Source organism: Argentina silus, assembly GCF_951799395.1.
Source record: "Argentina silus genome assembly, chromosome: 4".
Taxonomy (NCBI): domain Eukaryota; kingdom Metazoa; phylum Chordata; class Actinopteri; order Argentiniformes; family Argentinidae; genus Argentina; species Argentina silus.
The window spans coordinates 17,877,836-17,897,835 of NC_139658.1; the positions used below are offsets into that span (position 1 = coordinate 17,877,836).

General features: G+C 50.3%; 1 protein-coding gene across 2 annotated transcripts; it reads left to right on the forward strand.

The window, feature by feature from the left end:
- The first annotated feature begins 2,611 nt into the window (after positions 1-2,611).
- Positions 2,612-19,576, forward strand: LOC310804030 (SLIT-ROBO Rho GTPase-activating protein 2-like). 2 transcript variants are annotated; one of them, XM_083669094.1, is made up of 20 exons: positions 2,612-2,663; positions 3,907-4,122; positions 4,701-4,829; positions 5,825-6,046; positions 6,194-6,295; positions 6,559-6,756; positions 6,949-7,033; positions 7,970-7,997; positions 8,374-8,404; positions 9,193-9,250; positions 9,389-9,466; positions 9,572-9,706; positions 10,555-10,660; positions 11,189-11,413; positions 13,057-13,136; positions 13,655-13,853; positions 14,003-14,131; positions 14,337-14,556; positions 14,803-14,913; positions 15,146-19,576. In XM_083669094.1, the coding sequence occupies exons 1-20, from the start codon at positions 2,637-2,639 to the stop codon at positions 15,707-15,709; spliced, it is 2,943 nt and encodes a 980-aa protein (XP_083525220.1). In that variant the 5' UTR covers positions 2,612-2,636; the 3' UTR covers positions 15,710-19,576. The 2 variants fall into 2 exon arrangements, with proteins under 2 accessions (XP_083525220.1, XP_083525221.1); XM_083669095.1 differs by having other exon boundaries at positions 13,673-13,853.
- Positions 19,577-20,000: the final 424 nt, after the last annotated feature.

Genomic DNA, 20,000 nt, shown 5'->3' on the forward strand with positions numbered 1-20,000 from the left:
GGGTATTGTAGTTTATAGACACTTCCAGTTCCATTGATGTTCCCTGTGGGGGCTTTGGCAGTGAGGTGACTGTGAAGGTTGGAGCCCCTCTAGGTCTATCTAGGTGTGTATGTGTGTGTATGTGTGTGTGTGTGTGTGTCTGTGTCTGTGTCTGTGTCTGTGTTTGTCTGTGTGGAAATGTGGAATGAAGCAATCACACTGGAATGTCCTGGCTGAAACCTGCTGATCAGCATCTTGATAGGCTCTCTTTGAACTGTTTGATCTCCACATCAGATCATTGGAAAGAGATGCACAAACAAACTATGCACACACATAAACACGCACCGCACGCACACACACACACACACACATACACACATACACTCTGGACCGAGCCATGGCTGATTATTTCCAAATTTTGTTTGTTGTTTTTTTTGGTGAGAGTACAGTTTCCATCACTCTATCTCTTCATCTCCCCCCCCCACACACACACACACACACACACACTGTGCTACAATGGCTAATTATGTAGATAATTACTTCAACTAGAACATCCAGTCAGTGGCATGAACCAGTGGTGCCAGAGGCTATGAGTCCACAGTGTGTGTGCACACACACATGCACACACACACCACAGATAAAAACATACTCTGACATAAAAACACCTACTGGTATATTCACACACACACACACACACACACACACACACACACACTCACACACACACACACACAGACACACACATACTCACTCACACACACACACACACAGACACACACATACTCACACACGTCGACTGTGGTAAGTAGTGGGGAATGATGATGTTGGCTCAGTGGGGAGTGTGTGTGATGTGATGTGATGTGTGGAATGTGTGTGATGCTGTCAGGAGAGACAGCTCATCTGTCTTCCATTCAGAGAGAGAGGGGGAGAGTGTGTGTGTGTGTGTGTGTGTGTGTGCGTGTGTGTGTGTGTGCGTGTGGTGTGTGTGTGTGTGTGTGTGTGTGTGTGTGTACTAAGGGCACTAATAATTAGTCAGACCAGTCAGAGTAGTCGGAGTGTGGGTGTTTGCAGTGGAACAAACTGTCTCCAGACAATTACGACAAAATCGGAGGCAGGAGGAGAGACATCTCCGGTGATAAAGTTCTGTTCTGTTCCGCTCTGACATCACCAGTGATAAAGTTCTGTTCTGTTCCGCTCTGTTTGCCCTGAGTAAACGTGGAGGACGTGGAATTCCAGGCTTTTTGAAACACACCTTTTAGCTGCACTATTCTAAAAGCCTGGAAAGAAAGCAGTTCTTTCTTCACATCTGCAAACAAGCAAAGAGGTCATGTTTATCTGGACTGTTGTCACAGGCAGGCGGCTGGGATGGAGGCCAGGGGTCAGGGGTCAGGGGCCGGGCCTTGTGGCTGATGGATAGATGTGTTCTGGCATGGCAGATTGCTTTTTGATTGGCTGTGGCGTGGCTGTATGTCACTCGACAGACGCCGCAATGCTCCAATCCATCAGCAGGCTGGCTAGCCGGGGACGAGACACGATCAGTTATCCTGTTCCACCTCCCTCTCTGTCTCATGCTCTGTTCCACATCCTTCCTCCCTCCTCCTCCTAACCCATCCATCCCTCCTCCATTCCTAGCCTCGCCCTCTCACACAAACCTACCCCATTGCTTTCTTTCCGCTCTTTTCTCTGCCCCCCTCCCCTCATCTGGGGGGAGGACAGATGCTGAACATGTGCTCTCTCTGTGTTTGGGAAATCTGTCCAGTTTACCTCTTTAACCCCATCTGTGTCTCTTTCATGTCCTCCCTTACTCCCTTACTCCCTCTCTCCTTACTATAATGATGACTGTGGACCTTCTCTACTCTCTCTCTCACACACACACACACACACACACACACACACACACACACACACACACACACACACACACACACACACACACTGCGTCTGCCTGCCATTTTCAGCCCAAATTAAGGCCGGTAGGTGAGGGTCTCTCTCCTGTGTCACCTGACAGACACAGAGACAGGGGGATAGAGCATTCTGTTCAGTGTCTTGAGTGGAGCCCAGCCCACTAGTGAGGTTGATGGTATGGTGTTTCCTCTGCTGAGTCATTTGTCACGAGAGACCTGATATGTGGAGACTGGTAGCACCCTCATCACTCCCTTTCCTCCTCTCCCCTTCCTCCCTCCCCCCCCTCCCTCCTCTCCCCCTCCTCCCAACCCCCCACCTGTCCCACTGTCTGTCTGCTCATTTCCACTCTGTCTCGTTTAGAATGTAGCCTGTCCGACTATACATCCATCAAGAACGCCACTAGACCTATCATTTATCTGATCTGGCAGCAACCCCCACCTCCCTCCCTCACTCTCTCTCTCTCTCTCTCTCTCTCTCTCTCTCTCTCTCTCTCTCTCTCTCTCTCTCTCTCTCTCTCACACACACACACACACACACACACTGGGTAACATGGTCCTGATGGATGGGGGAACAGTTGGGTCTATGGATGGGTGGGTGGATGTCAGTTAGGGGTCTGCTGGGAGTTAGGGTGGGTTAATGATGTGGGTTTGTCTGTGATTAAAGATTATAGCAACTCTCCAACAGCTTTGCATTAATCTCTCTCTCTCTCTCTCTAGAGCAAGGAGGTTGGTGTACAGCTTCAGGAGGATCTGATGAAGGTTCTTAACGAACTATACACGGTAACTCACACACACACACACACACACACACACACACGCACACACACACTCCTACATGGTGGCTCTACTGTTGTTTTTAATTTAGTTGAACCTTTATGTATCTGTTGGGGTCAGGTCTGTCTTATCCAACTCTGAGGGGTGTGTAGTGAGGCAGTGTGTATGTCCCTATAGATTGTGTGTTTGAAGGTCAACCATCATCACCATCTGTTAGTTGCCTCGGCCTTCTCACAGCTGCCTCACGGGGGTGGGGTGGGGTGGGGTGGAGGGGGAGGGGGGTTCCTTTTTACTTGCCAAGGATCTGTACAGCTACCAAATAACAGTTTAACTGATGTCCAGACCCATAAACGCAGGCTAATGCTGTAATTACATAGTAAGAGACAGAAATAGCCCCAGCCTGGCGCACACACACACACACACACACACACACACACACACACACACACACACACACACACACACACACTGTCTGGCTTTCTGACATTCGTGGGAGGAGCACTCAGACGAGCATTGAAAAGGGCTCCGTTCCAACATCCTTCCTTCTGAGTTTCCTTCTTTGATGTAATAATAATCACTCATCTGTGGAGGGAAGGAAGGCTGCCATTTTACGGTCGTCACCCAGGGCCTGGTGGCTGTCAGAGGGGAACGTGATGCTGGGGCCAGTGGTAGCTGCTACTGCTGACACAGCACACTCAAGACGGCCAGTTCTTTCCATTTGCATGCTCTCGGAGCGTGGCATTCCCTGGCAGCGTGGAGGGATGCCAGACCTTATGGGAGCGTCGGGGGCTCTGACATTCTGCCTGCCAGGCGTGCTTTGTGTGGGTGGGTGGGTGGGTGGGTGGGTGGGTGTGCATGTGAGACAGTATAAATGGGTCTATAAACTGCACCCACACACACACACACACACACACACACACACACACATATCCACACATTAACACTCCTCTGTATCTCTGTGTGTAGGTGATGAAGACATACCACATGTACAACACAGACAGTATCAACGCCGAGTCTAAGTTGAAGGACACACACACACACACACACATACACACACACACACACACACACACACACACACACACACACACATTAACACTCCTGAGTGAACGCTGAGTCTAAACTACACACACACACACACACACACACACACACACACACACATATTAACACTCCTGAGTGAACGCTGAGTCTAAACTACACACACACACACACACACACACTAACACTCCTCTGTCTCTGTGTGTAGGTGATGAAGACGTACCACATGTACAACACAGACAGCATCAACGCCGAGTCTAAGCTGAAGGAGGCGGAGAAGCAGGAGGAGAAGCAGATGGGCCGCTCTGGTCGCCAGGACGACAGGCAGACGCCGCGGTCACCTGACACACTGGCCAGCGTGAAGACGGAGGAGAAGCACGTGCGGCGCTCCAGCGTGAAGAAGATCGAGAAGATGAAGGAGAAGGTAAGAGAGAGGGATGAGGGGAGGAGAGGGTGTGACACACAGTGCCATGGAGAAGACGGAGAAGGCTGGGGGGAATGGAAGAGATGGGAGCGAGAGGAGGAGAGGAGAGGCTGGGGAAGGATGGGAAAGGATGGGAATATTGGAGAAAGGGCGGAATTGGAAAGGAAAAAAAAAAAAAAGTTGAAAGCAGAGGCACAGAGAAAAGATGGGTTCCAGATGAGATCTGAACACTGACAAGGATAGGAACAGAACCCTGGAGGAGAGGGGGGGGGGGGGGGAGTCAGAGAGAGAAGAAAGGGGGAGGGGGAGATCCAGCTCACACAGCAAAGTCCATGATTGTGTGTGTGAATAATGCATGAGCGCATGAGTGGCCTAATGATAACCTTGTCCTAATGTCCTCTACAGCTGGGGCCTGTCAGAGCAACACCACGCTGCACTTTGTTTTATCCATAATCAATAACCCAACATGTTCACTACAACTCTTATTATCTCTCTCTCTGTCTCTCTGTCTCGCTCTCTCTCTGTATCTGTCTCGCTCTCTCTCTCTCTCTCTCTCTCACACACACACACACACACAGAGGCAGGCTAAGTACACTGAGAACAAGCTGAAGGCGATCAAGGCCAGGAATGAATACCTGCTGGCTCTGGAGGCGACCAACAGCTGTGTGTTCAAGTACTACATCCATGACCTCTCGGATATCATAGACGTAAGTAAACCACACACACACCACACACACACACACACACACACACACACACACACACACACACACATGGTAGAGACACCCACACAGACACACACACACACACACACACATGGTAGGCAGACACACACACACACACAAACATATGGTAGACAGACACACACACACACACACACATACTGTGTAGACACACACACACACAACCCCACACACACACATACACATACTGTATGCAAACATACACACACACACACACACACACACACACACACACACAGAACTGTGCGATCCCATTATGGTGAGGCCTCCCCTCTCTCTGCAGGTAGACTAGTGGTGGACCCACAGTCAGTCTCTTCCCATCAGCCTCAGTGCAGCCTTAATGAGGACCACTGGCAGGGCTCCCTTCTCTACCGCCCCGCTCCCCCCTCCCCCTCCTCCTCCTCCTCCTCCTCCTCCTCCTCTCCCCCCCTTCCCTCCCTCCCTCCCCTCTGTTCTCATCACTGTGTGGACTGTCTCCCACTAGAGACAGGGGGCCTGGGGCCTGGCCTCGGGCTACATGAGTAGGAATGATGGCTGGCTAAGAAAGGGCTAATGGTCCTTCACTCACCATGATTGATAGATTAGCATTTAGCATCCTTTCACTCTCGTGACTGATGCGTTAGCAGGCACCACGCATTGTCTGAATGGAATGGAAGTCAATGGCGTTGGCTACATACTGTAAGGTGCACTTCTGGCATACGCGTTATAGACTTGGCACATTCAGGTGTTTCGAAATAAACTGTTGTCAGTCAGTGAAGAAGGATATCGTTTAGATGTTTTACTATAACATCCTAACCCCCCCGCCACTCTCTCTCTCTCCCTCTCCCTCTCTCTCTCTCTCTCTCTCCCCTCTCTCTTTCCCTCTCCCTCCCCCCCCCCCTCTCTCTCTCTCTCTCTCCTCTCTCTTTCCCTCTCCCTCTCTCTCCCTCTCTGTCTCTCTCTCTCTCTCTCTCTGCCAGTGCTGTGACCTGGGCTATCATGCCAGTCTCCACCGCGCCCTGCGGACCTACCTGTCTGCAGAGCTGAACGTGGAGGCGTCCAAGCACACAGGCCTGGAGAGCCTGGAGGGGGCAGCAGAGAGCCTGGAGCCCAACGGAGACAAGCAGAGGCTGATGGAGACCTACAACAACGTCTTCTGTCCCCCCGTACGCTTCGACTTCCAGTCGCACATGGGAGACACGGTACGGCTGTGTGTGTGTCTGTGTCTGTGTGCGTGTCTGTGTCTGTGTCTCTGTCTGTGTATCTGTGTGCATTTGTGTGTGAATTGAAATTCTAATTCTGTCCCCCCCTACCTTTCTGTCTCTCTCTCTGTCTCTCTCTCTGTGTAGATGGGTGTAGTGTGTGCCCAGCAGCCATTGGAGGGAGAGTTACTCCAGAGGTGTCAGCAACTTCAGTCTCGTCTCTCAACCCTGACGATAGAGAACGAGGAGGTGAGACCTGCACTCCTCCGCCTCATCACTCCATCACACACACATTCCCTCCACCACACACCTAATATATCTCCCTTTCTAACCTCTCTTCTCTCCCTCTCGCTCTGTCTCTCCTCTCTGATCTGTCCTTTCCTCCCTCTCTCCTCTCCCCCCCCCCCCCTCCCTCTCCCCCCGCCCCTCTCTCCCTCTCTCTCTCCTCTCCCCCCTCCCTTCCTCCCTCTCTCCTCTCCCTCCCTCTCCCCCCGCCCCTCTCTCCCTCTCAGGTGAAGAAGACCATGGAAGCGACCCTGTCGACCATCCAGGACATGGTCACGGTCGAGGACTATGACGTCAGCGAGTGTTTCCACCACAGCAACAGCATGGAGTCAGTCAAATCCACCGTCAGCGAATCATATCTCAGCAAACCCAGCCTGGCCAAACGACGGGCCAATCAGCAGGAGACAGAGCAGTTCTACTTCACGGTGAGAACCGATCACAGAGCAACGTTTTTGGTTGATGAAGTGTATTCTTCAGCTCAGTGGTCGTCAGGTTGACAAAAAGGGGGATTGTGATTTGCTCTACTTTTATGTTTTAATCAGTGTGAATTGTGTAGGCATATTTCCACACAGTGCCCTAACACACACACACACACATACACATTCTCTGTGTTGTAGAAGCTGAAGGAGTTTATGGAGGGCAGGAACCTGATCACCAAGCTGGAGGCCAAACATGATCTGATTGAGAAGACCCTGGGAGAGAGTGAGTCACACACACACACACACACACACGCACACACACGCATGCACACACACATTTTTACAAACTGCACATGTTGGGTGGGGATATGAGGGGGCAGTCTATGAGTGATCCTGGGGTGAGAGAATGAGTTGTTGTTTTCATAAGAGAGCAGGGACAGTGTTAGGACTGTCCTTGTAGCAGCAGAGGGTCAGATTAATCCATACTTGCCTCCTCGCTGTGTGTGTGTGTGTGTGTGTGTGTGTGTGTGTGTGTGTGTGTGTGTGTGTGTGTGTGTGTGTGTGTGTGTGTGTGTGTGTGTGTGTGTCACCGGGGACAGTACAGGGCTTGACAATCAGGTGAATTACCTAGCGGGCCACTGGCTTGGAGGATTCACAGGCCCAGAGGGTTTCTAAGGCCTTGCCGGGCCAGAGGGTAAGAGGCATTGTGAAGCCCTGCAGTAGGGGGAGGACCAGTGGGAGAGGGCTGTGCTCCAGAAGGGCCCTCTGAGTTGAGTGCAGAGCAGGCCAGAGAGAGCAAACGTGTGCTGGGTCACACTAGGACCCACGCTGGGGATCAGGATGGAGCCGGGGGGATAGGAAGAGGGAGGTGTGTGTGTGTGTGTGTGTGTGTGTGTGTGTGTCGCGGGGGTTGCAGTAGCAGGCATCTGTGGATGCAGCTGTGATTTGGGGAGGGTTCCTCTGGGGCGTATGTATCTGGAGCTGTGTGTCCCACAGGAAAAGGTGTGTGTGTGTGTGTGTGTGTGTGTGTGTGTGTGTGTGTGTGTGTGTGTGTGTATGTTCGTGCAGAGGGCAAAGTCGGTCAGTGTGTTTGTGTCCAGCTGTGGCCATTTCCTCCTGTGTCCTGCTTGTGCTATAACTCTCTGTTTGTCTCTCTCTTTCCCCCTTTCCTTCTCTCCCCTCCCCCTCCCCCTCTTCCTCTGCCTGTTCTCTCCTTTAGGTCAGAAGACTGACTGTTGCCTTGCCAGGTAGGTGTGGTGAAGAAGGAAACACTCCCTCCCTCTCTCTCTCTCTCTCTCTCTCTCTCTCTCTCTCTCTTTCTCTTTCTCTCTCTCTCACACACACACAAATTCCATAGTAGCCAGTTCTATTTGTTGGCATGCAAGGGTATGATCTAGCCTTAGTGTGTCCAGGGATATAATCTCAACATTGCCTGCGTGTGTGTGTCTGTTGTGTGTGTCTGTGTCTGTGTGTGTGTGTGTGTGCATACACACTGTGTATACTATAAATAGTACCTCTCTGGAAGCATAATGACAGAGTACTGTTTCTCTCTCTCTCTTTTTCTCCCTCTTCCTCCCCCCCCTCTCTCCCTCCCTTCCTTCCTCCCTCTCTCTCTCTGTTCAGTGGAAGGAGGAACTCTTCAGTACGGAAGCAGGTAATTGTCTGTCTCCGTTGGGAGTGTGTTTGCCTGTCTGTGTGCGTGCGTGCGTGTGGATGTCTGACTCTCACTGGCTACATGCTACAGTTCTGACCCAGCCACTGAGAGCCTGCTGACCACGTTATGGTTACTATAGTCACCCACTGGTCTCTTATCCAGCTGCACTGTCAGAGTCATGTATCCTATTCCAGGCCTATGTCACCCTTATGCCAGCCCAACGTCGGTTCAGCGTTATCTGATGCCAGCGTTGCATCATTGTTGCAGAATGCAGACAGAATCTACACTGATTTCTGTTCTTGGTGACATCAACTGAGTTTGGCTCCTCCTGGTGGTAGACGTTGGGTATGACACGCTAGTCTCTTTTCTGAGATGAGACACACAAACCCATACAGTAACCACCACTTATTCTGCAGAGAAAACACAACAGACACATGTCCGTTTCAACAAGATGCACACACACACACACACATACACACATATAATCACACATGACACACAATGTGCTCCAGGTTCCCTGGCTTGTGGAAAACCTAAACAAACAAAGGGAAAAGGGAAGAGGCTGTCTCCTAGCAACAGCTGGAATCTGTTTCCCCCTCTATTCGACACCTTTTCCTCCTGGATGAGTGTGTGTGCGTGTGTGTGTGTTCGTGTGTTCGTGTGTGCTTAGACTCTGAGGCTAAACTGCTCTTTTGTGTGGAGAGAAAACCAGGATATATCTACTCCCCATCACCAGTACTGGTTATTCTCTCCTTTAATATCCCCCTCTTCTTTCCTCCTCTCTTTAGGAATGTCAGGTCATCCCTTTGATGGTGGGGAGCTGCATCCGCTTCATCAGTTGCCATGGTGAGGAAACACTGGGCATTTATTGGTTGTGTGTCTGCTTCGTGTCCGTGCATGCGCAGATGTGTAAATGGCTGTCAATAATGATGATGAACAGCGAGATTTCTCTCTCACTCTATCTCTCTCTCTCTCTCTCTGCAGGTCTGCAACATGAGGGCATCTTCAGAGTGTCAGGGTCACAGGTGGAGGTCAATGACATCAAGAACGCCTTTGAGAGAGGTAAGACTCCATCACCCAACATGCACCCTTCCCTGGGTGGAACTACACTGTAGCATGCAGTCTTTTGGACTGGGAACTATAAGCTGAGCGTCTCTCTCTCTCTAGGTGAGGACCCGTTGGCAGGGGACCAGAATGATCATGACATGGACTCCATCGCTGGCGTTCTCAAGCTCTACTTCAGAGGACTAGACCAAGCCCTCTTCCCCAAGGAAGTCTTCCACGATATCATATCCTGTGTTTGTGAGTATCAGCCAGGCCAGTGTGTGTGTGTGTGTGTGTGTGTGTGTGTGTGTGTGTGTGTGTGTGTGTGTGTGTGTGTGTGTGTGTGTGTGTGTGTGTGTGTGTGTGTGTGTGTGTGTGTGTGTGTGTCAAATACCTGCTACACTGGTAATACTTTCAAATCCAATCAAATAAACCCGGCGCAGCATGTGCACAAGCTGAATCTAGTGGCCTATTCAATAATAAAAAAGAGTAATCGAGGTCATATTCAGTCATGTGCCTTGCAGTTGATGTTGAATTCCGTTTTGAAAGGCTGTTTTAACCTACATTGGACTAGCTAACGTTTGCTAACTGGCTACAGCTACAAAGCCAGCTCTCCTGGTCCCTGCTTTTGTTGTCTGGTTTGAATCCAAAATGTTGTCGTTTCTTTTTTTTCTTCTTTTTTTTTCTTTTTTATATAAAGAACTATCTCTCCCCCTCCCCCACACAAGTGTAATTTGATCCCACCATCCTAGCTCGAGAAGCACAGTTAGTGTGTGTGTTTGTTTACTTAATTTCAGAACCTTTCTCTCTCTCTCTCTCTCTGCCTATGGTAGCAGACTCAAAGTCCTCCACAGTGTCACTGATCACGCCTTGCGTGTCCCATATGCCATTGTATTCATTTAATAAACATCTGCTCCTGCGCTTGGTGGGTGTAATGGCAAAGTAACAGTATGGACAGTGTTGCGGAATTATACCAGTGTAAGCTTGTACACTGTATGCTACCATCAGCCCAACCCGTGTGTGTGTGTGTGTGTGTGTGTGTGTGTGTGTGTGTGTGTGTGTGTGTGTGTGTGTAACCCCTATGTGTGTCTGTTCTCCTCTTCCAGCGATGGAGAGTCTCCAGGAGAGGGCGGTCCATATCCGGAAGGTTCTGCTGTCGTTGCCCAGCAACACCCTCATCATCATGAGATACCTGTTCGCCTTCCTCAACTAGTGAGTAACATTACAGCATACACTGATTCTCTCACACACACACACACACACACACACACACACACACACACACACACACACACACACACACACACACACACACTGCATTGAAATGATGACATGAGAAAGGGAGGGAGAGAGGGTGAGTGGTAGCGTGAGAGTTGTGTCGTTGTAAGGGTCCCAGACAGCTCTCATAAATCCAGTTTGGAGCTTCTCCATTGGGTTAAGTGATTTACAGCGACCCAAGCACTCCTGCCCCAGCTCCTCCCTCCCCCATGCCGCCGTCCCATCGGACTCTCTCCATCACCACATCGGGGGGGGGGGCTGTCCCTGGGTAATAAGCTGCCTGTGATGTTTATAGGTGCCTGAGTGGCTAGAACCGTGTGTGTGTGTGTGTGTGTGTGTGTGTGTGTGTGCGTGTGTGTGCGTGTGTGGTGTATATGTGTGTGTATATGTGTGTGTATATGTGCGTGCTTGCGAGCGTGTGCGTGTGCGTGCTACTCTAACCCCTCTCCCCTCTCTCCACAGCCTGTCCCAGTACAGTGACGACAACATGATGGATCCCTACAACCTGGCCATCTGTTTTGGCCCCACCCTGATGTCAGTCCCCGAGGGTAACGACCAGGTGTCCTGCCAGGCCCACGTTAACGAGCTTATTAAGACCATCATCATCCACCATGACACCATCTTCCCTGGGCCTCAAGACCTACAAGGACCGGTCTACATCCACCCCGGGGCCACGGAGGACTACTGGTGAGTAGGGGGGCTGGGAGAGGGTAGTCCTGGTGAGTAGGGGGGCTGGGAGAGGGTAGTCCTGGTGAGTAGGGGGGCTGGGAGAGGGTAGTCCTGGTGAGTAGGGGGGCTGGGAGAGGGTAGTCCTGGTGGGTAGGGGGGGCTGGGAGAGGGTAGTCCTGGTGGGTAGGGGGGCTGGGAGAGGGTAGTCCTGGTGAGTAGGGGGGCTGGGAGAGGGTAGTCCTGGTGAGTAGGGGGGCTGGGAGAGGGTAGTCCTGGTGAGTAGGGGGGCTGGGAGAGGGTAGTCCTGGTGAGTAGGGGGGCTGGGAGAGGGTAGTCCTGGTGGGTAGGGGGGGCTGGGAGAGGGTAGTCCTGGTGAGTAGGGGGGCTGGGAGAGGGTAGTCCTGGTGGGTAGGGGGGCTGGGAGAGGGGCAGAGATAGGGAGTCGAGGTCATAAGGGGTAAGCGATCTTCTGGTAAGACTGGGTTATGTGACCCAAGCATGAGGCGATGCTTCAGAGTTCAGGGTTAGGGCGTGTAGGTTTTGGAGGGTGAGAAGTTGGATCAGGCTGTATATCCGTGGGAGGGGGGGTGGGGCTGATTTAGGGTGTGTGTATGGGACAGATTACTGTTCTAGAGCGATCAGGGGCTCGTCTGGTCTGGGCCAGGGGGCCACGAGGATCAGCTTACCCCGAGAGAAAAGATCAAAGCCCTGCCTGACCACACCAGCCTGAGAGAGAGAGAGCGTACACACACACACACACACACACACATATATATATATATACAAATATATATGTGTATGTGTGTGTGTGTGTGTGTGTGTGTGTATATATATATATATATATATATATATATATCTGGCAAATATTTGGCTTTCGGCTGTAACCTTCCCTCCCACTAACCACTAACTGTTAGCTTATCAAACCCCAGCCTCTCCCCAGCCTAAAGCTACTCTGAGACACGGCACACACAACAACACCAGCTTCAACAGCAGCAGAGACCTCCTCTGCCATGGAGTGTAGAAGATGATCTGTGTATCTCACTGGGAAGGCCTGGCTTTGATACTCCTATCTTTGATACTCCTGTTTCTTATAACACATCAAAGCAGTGCGGAGGAACAGTGATTACACACACCTCTCTCTCTCTCTCTTCTCTCTCTCTCACACACACACACACACACACACACACACACACACACACACAGTAAAAGAGACACCATCTGGACCAGAGTGTCAGTGTTGGAACTGGTGTAATGGTGGTGTCTGGGGGTGGTTATGACCTCAGCACCAGCGTGTGTGTGTGTGTGTGTGTGTGTGTGTGTGTGTGTGTGTGTGTGCGCGCGCGCGTGTCTTGACGCCAGCTGAATAAAGATATCTATCTGACGTCAGGCTCAAACCATTTACTCTCTCATTCATAAACACATTAGCTCATTCATCTGAAATGGGGCTGTGTATCAACTCTAGGTGACCACAGATGACACCCTCGCGCGCGCACACACACACACACACACTCCCTTAGGGAACATTACAGAATGTTCAGCTGCTCCACTAGTTACTCAATCTATTGTCTCTCTTTCTTTCTATCTCTCTGTTTCTCTCTCTCTGTTTCTCTCTCTCTCTCTCTCTCTCTCTCTCTCTCTCTCTCTCTCTCTCTCTCTCTCAGTGACAGTCCTCACTGTGAACCCCCCGTGGTGAACGAGCCTGCTCCTGACACTGTCTCTGTGATCCGTACCAGCGAGGATGGTAAGTAACACACACACACACACACACACACACACACACACACACACACACACACAGGAGTGAACATAGAGCAGTGCTAACACACAACGTGTCCCTAACATGACATCTGCTTCACTGAGCCAGTGTGCTTCTCACCTCTCACATCAGATCAGCCTATGCTTCTCACACCAGCCAATGAGTCACTATACTGACTGCTCTACCGCACTGTCACCGCCTTTACGAGCACTTCTTAACCGCCTTTATGAGCACTTCTTAACCGCCTTTATGAGCACTTCTTAACCGCCTTATGAGCACTTCTTAACCGCCTTATGAGCACTTCTTAACCACATTATGAGCACTTCATAAGCGCTGTATGAACGCTGAACGACGCTATAGCACTAACCTGCTTGGCACTAATCCGCCTCCCCCTTCTTTCTTTCTTTCTTTCTCTGTCTCTCCCCTTGTTTCTGCCCCCCCCCCCCCCCTCTCTCTCTCTCTCTCTCTCTCCCCTCCCCACCCTCTCTCTCTCTGACTCTCAGGCTCCTTGGTCGTTTCAGAATCTGACCCAATCGAGGCCATCGCTCGCTTCGACTACACTGGCCGGACCAATCGCGAGCTGTCCTTTAAGAAGGGTGCCTCCCTGCTCCTATTCCAGCGAGCCTCTGATGACTGGTGGGAGGGACGACACAACGGGGCCAACGGCCTGGTGCCGCACCAGTACATAGTCATCCAGGACATGTAAGAGTAGCTCTATGTAGACCAGTTACACTAGGACAGAAGACCAGTTACACCAGTACATAGTGGTTTAGGGTATATGATACCAGTTCTAAAAGACTGTGTGTGTGTGTGTGTGTGTCTGTGTGTGTGCGTGCGTATGTGTGTTGCAGGGCTGACGGGGGCCGAGGCAGTCCTAAGACTGAGGCAGAGCTGCAGGAAGAGAGAGTGTCCACCAGGAGCAGCGCTGCGTCTCCCACAGGAGCTCATGTAGCTGACATCTACCTGGCCAACCTCAACAAGTGAGAGACGCCCACCAACACCAATCGCCTCTCAGCGTGTCAGGACACATACCCTCATCAACCAATCACATTTTGTAATCACAAAGCAATCATTCAGATCCACAGACAGAAACATTGACATTGAGACAGTAACTCATTCTCTCTCTCTCTCTCTCTCTCTCTGTCTCTGTCTCTGTCTCTCTCGCTCTCTCTCTCTCTCTGTCAGGATGAGGAAGAGGCCGGAGTCTGGGAGTATCCGTAGAACATTCCGGGGCTCTGAGAGTGGTGGGAGCGAAGGGTCGTCTCCCGGGGCGACCGGTGGGGGTGTGAGGACCGCCTCTCTTCCGGTTGGGGGGGCTCTGGTGAAGGAGGGCGGGGACAAGAGGCCCGTCAGCGCCCACAGCATCCTGAACTCAGTCACACGCCACTCCTCCCTCAAGACCAAGGTACTTTCATCATCATTACCCTTTTTACCTGTCATTACCCATTATTTACAATACTATAGATATAAAGTCGTATACTGATTTATCTTTCAGTTTTTGGTTTATTTTGTCAGCGACTTTTTCTTTTATGCCATCCACTCTCAGATGTTAACTAAAAGTGTTTGTGAAGGGAATTAGAATCAGTTAATTTGTTAAAAGCGTTCTCTGGAGTGTGGTTTGTTGTTTTCAATGTCTTCATTGATTGCTCAGGTGGAGAGCCCTCAGTTCCGCAAGGCGACCAGCGCTGGGCGCTCCAAGAGCTTCAGTAACCACAGACCCCTGGACCCTGAGGTCATCGCCCAGGTGGAGCACAGCTCTCAGGTACCGCCCCCATCTCTGACTGACCAATCAGCATAAAGCAACCTCCCACCAATCGCTGGAGTGATGTCATCCCGGAGGGGGCTGAGGATCATTGTAAATGTAGAGGATAACTCCTATGCTGTGTGTGTGTGTGTGTGTGTGTGTGTGTGTGTGTGTGTGTGTGTGTGTGTGTGTGAGTGTGAGAGATTTTGCTGATGTATGTCTCTCTCTCTCTATCTCCCCTGTGTTTTAGGACATCGAGGCAGCGATGAGTTCTGCCCTGGATGAGCTGAGGGAGCTGGAGAGACAGAGCAGTGGGAAGCACACACACACTCCAGATGTGGTCCTGGACACGCTGGAGCAGCTGAAGGGTGTGTGTGGAGGAGGAGGGGGGGCTTCTGAACCCTCCAGCCCTCTCCACTCCCGTCTGCTGAGGGACTGCGAGGGGGTTTCCTCACACACACACCCCCTCCAGCGCAGCGCTTCTTCCGCCAGCGACGTCCCCTCCTCCTTTCGCCCCGCCAAGAGCCAGCCCAGGAGCCCCCTTCTCCCCTCCTCCACATCCCCCTCTCTGTCCTCCTCCTCCCTCTCCTCCTCCGTTCCCTCCTTCCGAGAGCCACGCGGCCCCCCGGCCACACGGCCCAAACCCGTGGTGTTCCCTAAGAGTCCAGGAGGGGGCAGCCCCGCCATGGGTTCCCCCACCTCGACCGTACCCCCAAGCCCTCTTCCCCCACCCTCACCTCACACACACTCTCTCTCACACACCCCTCCTCCCCCACCCCCACCTCAGCCCAACGATAAATCCTGTCCAGTTTAGGACCAGACCACCCCCCCCCCCCCACCCCCCCACCCACTCCCAAAAAAAGAAAATCATAACCATAAACATAGGGGTGGAAATAACACAACTGACCGTAGGTCATAATGGATTGAATATATATATATATAGCGCTTTCCCTAGTGCTCGAAGCGCTTTATACATTTTAAGAGGTGAACCTGCCTCAGCCACTACCAATGTGTAGCACCCACAGCAGATCATTGTCACGGGCCAACTTCATCCTTCTCCCCTCTCCTCCCGGTCCTGCCATGTCTCTCCCTCGCCCCCTCCTGGCAGCTCTAGTCATTACAGCTCCTCTCAGACTAACACACACACATCTACAGGGACCTCTCCTCCCCTCTGACTAACCGACTGACCCCAGGGGCCGGGACCAGCCCATATACTCTACTATTCACAGACAAGGGATCAGGACTCAGGGCAGACACACACAATGACAATACAGAGCTATGGCACCTGTACATATGAGTGTGCTTGTGTGTGTGTGTGCGTGCATGCGTGTGTGTGTACGTGCGTGCGTGTGTTAGTGTTGCATACCTACATACACACAGATTGGAGTGACGGAGAGCACTGTTTGATTTTGAATAGACGGGACAAAGGACAATTCCCAGAAGTTTCCTTTTTTTTTATTATTATTATTATTAACCTCTAGAGGACTGGATAGGAATGTTCCTACCTGGAAGTGTTTTACTCCCTGGATCCAGACTCCGACACAGACTGTGAAACGCAGAGCTCACCATGAACTTTAACTGTCTCTCAACTCACTGACTCGCTGCTTCAAAGGGGGCAAGACTGGATGGACCAGCCTGGAGAAATGGAGGGAGGGAGAGGGAGAGAGAGAGAAAGAGAGAGAAAGAGGAAGAGAGAGAGAGAGAGATGATGGACAGATGAAAGGATGGAGAGAGGGAAGAGAAAAGACTCCATTGAAAAGGCTGGACTGAATCTTCGTGTATAAACCGTGACTGTTGAGGAGTTTTCAAACGTTCAGCCTCTCTGACCCTCCGGTGGTGTCTTCTTCTCCAGCTCCATACTATGGTGATTCATTTTAACATGAATGTTAATCAACAGCCCATTTTTCATTATACACTAGACCCTGTGACTCTATAGATATCACTATACTTCAGGCTGAGATACCAACAGCACCCCCAGCTGGCTGATAATGGCATAACATGGCCATGCTCAATAACTTAACACAATAATAACTTATCTTTCTGTAGCAATAAAAGAGAAGGCAGCGTGATGCATAAGCTGCTTCTCTCTCGCTCTAGGTGTGTAGGGGCCATGGAAATCCAGCGTTAATATTAATACGCAATGTTGTTACGAATCGAACGCAAAACATTCAGACACACACACACGCACCTATAAGGGAGCAATGAAACCTGTGCGTGTGTGTGTGTGTGTGTGCGTGCGTGCGTGCGTGCGTGTGTGTGTGTGCGTGTTCTGTGGCAGCTAAACACCTATCAGGTTCTCCTCGCATGCTGGGGCCACAGCAGCGGTAATGACTGCATCAGCGTTGATCTCTATAGTCCTATCAGATCAACAGCTCCTCTCTTAGACCAAGGCATACGTATAGGTCGCTCATGTATCTCAACTATTACTACAAAACAAAACAGCAAAAAGGGTATTTTTATGGTCTTTTATGTGTTTTAATAATCATAATAATGATGATGATGATGATGATAACTGGAAGCGTGCAGGTGAGGACTGTGAGAGTGGTGAAACTGAGGCTCTTCCTGAGTGTGTTTTAGATAGAAGCACAAACAACCTCATCAAACGCATTCTGAGAACAAATTTCTTTTTTTTTCTTTTTTTTCTTTTTCGTTTTTTTTCCTTCTTCTTCCGATGTGTTAGTTAATCCTCTGAATATGTAACGCTAAAAACGCGAAACTGTGTAGCCGTGTCTGTGAGCGCGTGCATGTGTGTGTGTGTGCGTGTGTGTCTCACTGCATTCCAGATCTCTACCTTTGTCCCCAGAGTGTGCACTTGTTAGCTCATGGATTTACAAAAATATTCGAGGAGTGTAAGCATGGGCTCAAGGACAGTTCCACCCGTGTGCTTTCCATCTGAGAGAGTGACATACTTTAGGTGGCAGGGAGAGAAACAGGCCGCAGCCTGTGTGTGTGTGTGTGTGTGTGTGTGTGTGTGTGTGTGTGTGTGTGTGTGTGTGTGTGTGTGTGAGTGTGTGTGTGTGAGTGAGAGAGTGACCTCTTTATAGCTAACAGACATCAGGCTTTACCTCTCATCATAAAGGGAACCAACCAACGGCTGCTCTCTGGAGACAGGGGGACACATATGAAGGGGACACACAGGCAGCAGAAGCACTTCCTGTGTCCCCGGAGCCACTCTGCTACCAGTATCAGTCACTGCTCACTATGCTGTGTGTGTGTGTGAGAGAGAGAGAGAGAGGGAGACAGAGTAGCAGCTAACGGTAGTCTGAGACACAGCAGGGATCTGAGAGGAGACTGATCTCAGTCTTTCCTCTACCAATAGCAATGCTTTAAACTGTGGATAGCAGCCCAGCATCCAATGACATTAGCTGATGGAACAACTAGGAACCTGGGAGACGGTGTGTAACGCAGACCTCTGTAGCAGGGAATCCTGATAGTCACGGAACTCTAAACTCTCTAAACTGTCACATGCTCAGTGTCTGTTAACGTCCTGTCTCTCACTGTGGAAGGAGAAGAGTTTCCTGTAGTCTTAACCTGGGTCAGGGACGGTGGCAGGGAATGATTGGTCCGGGTTCGAGGGAGGTGAGACGCTGGAGTGAGTGACAGCTCTAACACCCCGTCAGAACTCAGATTGAGGCCCTGTCTCAGGGTGTGTCGCCCAGACAGAGCTTTACGATAGGGGCTCAGAGAAGCCCATGGGGGAGAGCCGAACCTCTGTTTTACAAAGCAGATGCTTTTCTATCATTCCCGTTCTCTCTTAACTATACCATCCTCCTTCTCCTATGGCCTCCTCTCTCTCTCTCTCTCTCTCTCTCTCTCTCTCTCTCTCTCTCTCTCTCTCTCTCTTCCTCCTCTCCCTAGCCCCCCCCTCTGCCTGTATTTGTTCCCCACAGACACACACCTTTTCCCTCTGTCTATTCCCCCATTCCCCACCCCCTGAGATATGTCATTGTATTACTGCATTCCCAATGCTCTGTACAAGGTGGTTGGATTATAATTGTAATGTTTTAATCTCTATATATGTGTATTTCCAGATGTATTTACATTGTGTTGCTCCTCTTACCTCATCTTGGCAACTGGAGGGATTGTGTGTGTGTGTGCGTGGGTGTGGGTGTGTGTGCGTGCGTGCGTGCGTGTGTGTGGGTGTCCGTGCGGGCGTGTGTGTGTTTGGAGTGGTTGGGTGCAGAGGCATTGACACACACACACACACACACACACACACACACACACACACAGGTCATAGTGACGTGTGTGTGTGTCCCGGCTCTGCTGTATTATAGGAGCTGGGATCCTCTGTCTCCACACCATCTATCAAGTTTATCTCAAATCAATCATTGTGCACTTGAATGACCTGGCGTGCTTGTGGACTGACCGAGTGAGGATGATTTGTTTTGTTTTGATTGAATATTGTTAAATATGCATTTCTTGTCCATTTGAAAACACCAGAACTAAAAAAAATGACTGTAATGTCAAATCTATTTATAGTTGTCTCTGTATTACTGGAGAATCCTGTGTTCAGATGTACTTTGTATATACAATGTTGTACATTACAGAGGTACACTCTTTTTTTTGGTACAATATTGTACAGTAATAGCAATAGTAGTTTAATCAAATAGGCCTTATATAATTCTGTGTAGTTCTTGTAGTAGATTTTTTTTAATAAACATTGCTTGCTATAAAGGTCCTTGCTTTTCTGTGGTGGTGATGATGATGATGATGATGATGATTAATGATGTCACAGATTGACTAAATTATGAAGATCAGATACAGGCGACAATACTATACACTGTGTTCTGCATGTTTATCTTCTTCTGTCTAATTCTCCTCGCTGGCTTACCGTGCTCTCTCACACACAAAACACACACACACACACACACACAGCAGATGTCTGACTACTTGCTATGTCTTTAGATGAACTGTTCCCAGAAACGCCCATTGGCGTCTGGGACAATTAGAGACAGAAGGAGCACAGTGTCTGATGCAGCAGGGAGAAAACCAGATGGAGGGGAGAGGCCTAGGCATCACTGGGAATGATGGAGACATATCCCTGTGGCCAAGATTAGTTTTTATTTATCTCTTTATATTACCAGGTAAGTTGACTGAGAACA